The 7,176-nt window shown below is 43.8% G+C and overlaps 1 protein-coding gene across 1 annotated transcript in view; it reads right to left on the bottom strand.

Moving 5' to 3' along the window:
* Positions 1 to 2,482: 2,482 nt before the first annotated feature.
* LOC127916918 (voltage-dependent calcium channel subunit alpha-2/delta-1-like) overlaps positions 2,483 to 7,176 on the bottom strand; it is a 62,481-nt gene continuing 57,787 nt past the window's right edge. Inside the window, exon 4 of the mRNA XM_052500227.1 lies at positions 2,483 to 2,810. Within this exon, the coding sequence (XP_052356187.1) occupies positions 2,769 to 2,810 (42 nt within the window). The 3' untranslated portion in view covers positions 2,483 to 2,768. The remainder of the gene's footprint in view (positions 2,811 to 7,176) is intronic.

Below are 7,176 nucleotides of genomic sequence, written 5' to 3'. Positions count from 1 at the left end.
TCGTAGGATTGTTTGATAAATCACATTTTTCTATGCATACGAACATTCTAAATTCCATTCAGAAGTACTACGCAATATTGCTTCTATGCAATATTGATAAATAAGGACGGGCACAACACTTCATGGGGTGGAGGTGGGATACAAGAACTATATACACCTGGACATGTACAACACTTCATGGGGTGGAGGAGGGATACTTTATCTAGATGTACCTGGACATGTACAACACTTCATGGGGTGGAGGAGGGATACTTTATCTAGATGTACCTGGACATGTACAAGGAGGGATACTTCTAGATGGAGGAGGGATACTTTATCTAGATGTACCTGGACAGAACACTTCATGGGGTACTTTATCTAGATGTACCTGGACATGTACAACACTTCATGGGGTGGAGGAGGGATACTTTATCTAGATGTACCTGGACATGTACAACACTTCATTGGAGGAGGGATACTTTATCTAGATGTACCTGGACATGTACAACACTTCATGGGGTGGAGGAGGGATACTTTATCTAGATGTACCTGGACATGTACAACACTTCATGGGGTGGAGGAGGGATACTTTATCTAGATGTACCTGGACATGTACAACACTTCATGGGGTGGAGGAGGGATACTTTATCTAGATGTACCTGGACATGTACAACACTTCATGGGGTGGAGGAGGGATACTTTATCTAGATGTACCTGGACATGTACAACACTTCATGGGGTGGAGGAGGGATACTTTATCTAGATGTACCTGGACATGTACAACACTTCATGGGGTGGAGGAGGGATACTTTATCTAGATGTACAGGGCCTTCAGAAAGTCTTCACACCCCTTTATTTTTTCCACATGTTGTTGTGTTACGGCTTGAATTTGAAATGTATTAAAATTAGATGTTTTTGTCACTGGTCTATACATGATGCCCCATACTGTGGAATTACATTTTTACAAATTCATTCAAAATGAAAAGCTGAAATGTCTTGAGTTAATAAGTATTCAACCCCTTTCTTATGGCAAGCCTAAATAAGTTCAGCAGTAAAAATGTGCTTAAGTCACATAGTAAGTAGCATGGAATCCTGTTTGCAATAAGGCACTAAAGTAAAACTGCAAAAAAAATGTGACAATTAAAATGAGCTCATGTCCTGAATACAAAGTGTAATGTTATGTTTTGGGCACAACACAACACATCACTGAGTACCAATCTTCATATTTTCAAGCATGGTGGTGGCTGCCTTTTTTAGGACTAGGGAGTTTTTTAGGATAAAAAAGAAACCTGTTTCAGTCTGCTTTCCACCAGGCACTTTCAGCAGGACAATAACCGAAAACACAAGTCCGAATCTACACTGGAGTTGCTTACTAAGAAAACATTGAAGGTTCCTGAGTGGCCAGGTTACAGTTTTGACTTAAATCACCTTGAAAATCTATGGTAAGACCTGAAAATGGTTGTCTAGCAATGATCAGCAACCAATTTGACAGAGCTTTTGAAAATAATAATGGGCAAATGTTGCACAGATGTGCTAAGCTCTTAAAGTCTTACCCAGAAAGACTCACAGCTGTAATCACTGCCAAAGTGATTATAAGATGTATTGACTCAGGGAGTTGAATACTTTATTTATTTTTTACAAAATGTTAGAATTTTTATTTAACTTTGACATTAAAGTATTGTTTGTTGACAAAAATTGACAATGAAATCCATTTTAATCCCACTTTGTAACAACACAATGTGGGTAAAGTCAAGATGTGTGAATACTTTCTGAAGGTACTGCATCTATAAAGGAATAACCATTGTTACCCTCTGTTATCTTCAATGCTAATGAAATATGTTGATGAAGAAGGGAGGAATGACAGCCATTCAGAGAGAGAGAAATGGAGGATGGAGCAAGAGGAGGAAAGGGGATAGAGAGAGAGAGAAAATAGAGGGAGGTGAACAGAGATAGAGAGTAAGAAAGGAGAGAGATAAGAGGGAGAGTGATAGATTGTCCCTTTCATGTTCTCCTTTTATAAGTCCACTACATGAAGCCCATAGAGTGGCTCCTCTCCTCTCCCATCATTTGCTCGGTGATTATAATGAAAGGTCCTTAATGATGTTATCTGTACAGCTGTCCTGGAGGCTCCTGCTGGGTCACACCAGGGTTAGCACTGCCTGCACTAGGCTAATGGATGGCTGCGACACCACATCCTCTGTACAGTGCCTTGAAAAAGTATTCATCCCCCTTGGTGTTTCTCCTATTTTGTTGCATTACAACCTGTAATTGAAATGGATTTGAATTTGGATTTCATGAAATGGACACAAAATAGTCCAAAAAATAACTTGTTACAAAAAATTGGTGCGTGCATATGTATTTACCTCCTTTGCTATGAAGCTCCTAAATAAGATCTGGTGCAATCAATTACCTTCATTACAATCACTTCACTTCATATTGGGCTGCTTTTTGTAGTAATTTAGAGATGGAGAGAAAAATGGAGAGATGAGAGAGAGATGGAAGGAGAAAGATACAAGGGGGGCATTGAACGAGGTGAATATAAAACAAGTTCAAACAGAAAGAACAGAAACACACACACACACACACACACACACACACACACACACACACACACACACACACACACACACACACACACAGAAGCCTCCTCTACCTCCACTACCTGTCTGCCTGATTACAAGGATATAAGGATTAGTCACGCCTAGAAAGGGAACAAACTCCTGTCGTCTCCTTGATGTGTCCCAAGGCGCCAGGCAGGAGAACATGAGCATCTGCTGGCAACACTTTAGTCACATCCTCTCCGCTCCGCTCTGCTCTGCTCGCCCGCCCGCCTGCCAGGAGGGAGGGAGGGAGACAGAGAGATGTGTCGATACTGTTAAAGACTTCAGCTATTGTTGCTTTCACACAATGGCACGTGTGTGTTCACACACATACCAGTATATACACACACACACGTGACTGAACCTATCTGCACAACTCAAAACTGTGCTCACCTGTTGAGCTAAAGCCTAGGCACTAGCTTGGGGACAATGATGATGACAAGGACGATGATGACAGAGATAATGACGAAGATTATGATACACTTTTCATTAGATTTGAAAGTGCTTTGCATTGTGTGTGGGGTAACTCACCCAACACCCCATTCACCACCGATGTGTAGCACCTGCCTGGTTATACCAGCACTTTCCTACAGTCAATTATCCTACAGTACCATAGTAACTTTACAGAGCCATCCTTGTTAAAGCTGTGTCTCTCTCCCTGTATCTATCTACCACTCTGCGCTAGCGAGACAAACAGATGTTCTCTCTCCTCCAGCAACATCAATAACACTCCTATCCCAGCAAGCGCTCTGTGTTAGGCTCAATCTGTTGCAAACAACAGCCAATTACGGTTAAATCCAGCCTCAATGCTTCCAAAACACTCCCCAAACGCTGTGGGGCAGCCTCAGGCATCATCTCAGGCTACCTGCTCCATGGCTGCTTTTCTTTACAAGTCCAGCAGAGTCCTGCTCCTGTTATTAAAGGCCTCCTTTTTAAAATGGCCCTTTTTGTATGATGTTTTTAGGGAGACGGAGTCGGCTGAGTAAGAATAGTCAATAGCCATGAGTTAGGCTTATTAGCTACCCCATTGACTGCACAGTGTCTGGCAGCAGTTTAAAACCGCTGGGCCTCGAGCGACTCCCCCTTCAAGCTAATGAGCAGTCATTTTGATTGCGACATTTTAACAGCGTAATTAAATCATTTCATATATGCTCTTGCAAAAATAATCATTTTGTTGTGTTTATGAAGGTCTATGGTAACATTAGAATATGATTACAAATATAAACAAAATAGCATTTCCATTTGTTTAAGTTACTGTCGAATTTATGTAAAAAATAAAAATAAATAAGGTGTTCAATTGATTTTATTGGTGGAGTGTCTTTGTTAAATCTACAACAGGAAGTGTATGTGTTGGAACTGGTTACCAGCTTCTTTTGATAAAAATAACAAAAACACCAAGACTCATGGGCAGTAAGACGCGCGGTGAAATGATGAAAACAACAATATCCTAAACATTATTATAACCACCAAGTGTGCTTCACAAATAGAGAAAATCTACACAAAAGCAATACTAATGAATTATAATGAATATAAAACTGTCGATATGACAGCATTTAAAAATAGTCAGGTATTTATACGTTGGATACCATGGCGAATTTCTGTTTCATCAAAATGGAGGTAAAGCATGATCTCTCTGAAGCGATCCCATGACATGGTTTCTCCAAAGAAATACAGGATTGAAATGAACACTTCCAGCTCATCAACAGACAGATTCCAGGCAGTGTCTCCTTGCTCCGTGTGCACCTTAGCCACGGTACAGTCCCTGAATGCTGTAGCATGTCCGTGTCACATAAACAACGGAAGCTGGTGAGTGTATTGCTGATGTTGTTTTTTGCTTGAGATGTAGAGCCTGCTATCTCAGTGATGACATTCTGTGCTGATAATCAGCCCGTAGTATTGTCACCGTCTCGTTCCATCTAAATGGTGTCGTCCCTTCCTCTCTCCTATCTCACCGTTTCATTTTGGTGGTGGCGTGGGCACCTTCTCAGTGAGCACCGTTCTGGATGTTTTTGCGTTTAGGCCTCGGAGGTGTGGGTTATTCTGGCTGAGGTTCAGAATCAGATGAATAATCAGAGATGTCATGATTAATTCCTCCCCGCCCTCTGAGTCGTTTTCATTCAGATCTTGTAGCACCGCTAACTTAGCATGTGCATCCGTTCGTCTTGGTCTTCTTGCCATTGTAAATTACACAGGCTCTCACTGTGTACTCCAAGTAGACTAGAGTAGACCAATAAGACTGCTTGGATTCGGTGGACTGATATAGAGTACATACCATATAGAATAGATTCTTCATTCACAACTGGCGATTACATAATTATCATTATCCTCTTCCCCTCGCTCATCAACTCCCACATTCTCCCCATCCTACTTTACTTCATTTATTTAATATTTTGTTACATGTGTGAAAATAGTTTCGATATATTTTCGGTTCAGTTTTGAGGCAATTATCGGGGTGATTAGCACCTGGGCACGGCACATTCCAGTGTCGGGAGAAGGAGTGGAGCGGGCCCTACTGTCGGGAGAAGGAGTGGAGCTGGCCCTACTGTCGGGAGAAGGAGTGGAGCGGGCCCTACTGTCGGGAGAAGGAGTGGAGCGGGCCCTACTGTCGGGAGAAGGAGTGGAGCTGGCCCTACTGTCGGGAGAAGGAGTGGAGCGGGCCCTACTGTCGGGAGAAGGAGTGGAGCGGGCCCTACTGTCGGGAGAAGGAGTGGAGCGGGCCCTACTGTCGGGAGAAGGAGTGGAGCGGGCCCTACTGTCGGGAGAAGGAGTGGAGCGGGCCCTACTGTCGGGAGAAGGAGTGGAGCGGGCCCTACTGTCGGGAGAAGGAGTGGAGCGGGCCCTACTGTCGGGAGAAGGAGTGGAGCGGGCCCTACTGTCGGGAGAAGGAGTGGAGCTGGCCCTACTGTCGGGAGAAGGAGTGGAGCTGGCCCTACCGTCGGGAGAAGGAGTGGAGCGGGCCCTACCGTCGGGAGAAGGAGTGGAGCTGGCCCTACCGTCGGGAGAAGGAGTGGAGCGGGCCCTACTGTCGGGAGAAGGAGTGGAGCGGGCCCTACTGTCGGGAGAAGGAGTGGAGCGGGCCCAACTGTCGGGAGAAGGAGTGGAGCGGGCCCTACTGTCGGGAGGAGTGGAGCGGGCCCTACTGTCGGGAGGAGTGGAGCGGGCCCTACTGTCGGGAGAAGGAGTGGAGCGGGCCCTACTGTCGGGAGAAGGAGTGGAGCGGGCCCTACTGTCGGGAGAAGGAGAAGCAATGGGGGAAACCCCCCCAAATTATAAAACTGGTTATAACTCCAGTTCTGTTTGTGATGTTAAGATTCTAATAACGACAGTGTGTTATATAGACTTATTTAGGAAAAGTCCAGGTCAGAGGGGGGCATGACATCAAAAATGTTAGTAATATTTTATTTATTTATTAATGAACAGTCAAAATGGCTGCTTTAGCAGTTCTAGTGTTAGATTAGCTAGCCTAGCGACAACACTGACTGGCTGCTGTTTAAACGAGCTAGCTAGATAGTGTTTTTTTCGGCTTCTGTGTAGGGAGGGGAGGATTATCAATGGGTTGATTGGTTGTCAATAGGTTCACTGGTTGTCATTGGGTTGACTGGTTTTCAATACTCTCATGTTCATAATATCCCTCATACCTCACCTTTAAGTCCTGAATGTTAGGATTTACACAACTTGCTTAGGATTTACACAACTTGCTTAGGCTTAAACTATGACATACTCCAGAAGGGTTCAGTATCAGTAAGCATCCTGCTAAACAGTTGTTCACATTGACAGTAATACCAAAGAAATTGCTAAACAATTATTTCACCATTTCACATAGACAGCACAACTGTTGAAGCTGTCTGATCTGAACTGAATAGAAAGCAGAATGATAGAGTGAGAGAGAGTGAGTGAGTGAGTGAGTGAGTGAGTGAGTGAGTGAGAGAGAGAGAGAGAGAGAGAGAGAGACAGAACACGACAGCTGGGCTGACAAAGGTACCAGGAAGTGGTAAATAATAATGTGATAATGAGTCACTGCTGGGCTGACACACACACACACACACACACACACACACACACACACACACACACACACACACACACACACACACACACACACAAACACACGCACACACACACACAAGCACACAGAAATACAGGCCTGAATCAAACTCTGATTCAACACTTTCAGGAACATTAAAATCATTCAATATTTACCATCTCCCACAGAGGGAACTGAATTTTCCCCCACTTTAATTTGTTTGCACAATATTGCATGATACTCCATGGTGGGGACAAACAGAGATGGACGAGACATGGAGATTCATTCAAATTTAAATTAGGAAAATCGGGTGCCTAGACATTGCACATATTTTAATATATTTTAAATAGGCAGTCTGCCTTTATATTCTTGTTAACCCAGGCGAGACAGTGGATTGTGGAAAGTATTGAGTGCTTTACGGTCCAACATACTGTAAAAGCGCTAGCGTTTCCACCAATAGGGCAGGGTGTTATTAGAGATGGGCTCGGTCAATATGAGCCTAACCACCTGTGAGATGGGCTCGGTCAATACAAGCCTAACCACCTGTGACACATTTACCATATTCAATCTCTG

This window comes from Oncorhynchus keta, unplaced genomic scaffold, assembly GCF_023373465.1.
Source record: "Oncorhynchus keta strain PuntledgeMale-10-30-2019 unplaced genomic scaffold, Oket_V2 Un_contig_1006_pilon_pilon, whole genome shotgun sequence".
NCBI classification, from domain to species: Eukaryota; Metazoa; Chordata; class Actinopteri; order Salmoniformes; family Salmonidae; genus Oncorhynchus; species Oncorhynchus keta.
The sequence above is the reverse complement of the archived record's forward strand: the minus strand, read 5'-3'. Positions and strand labels throughout refer to the sequence as shown.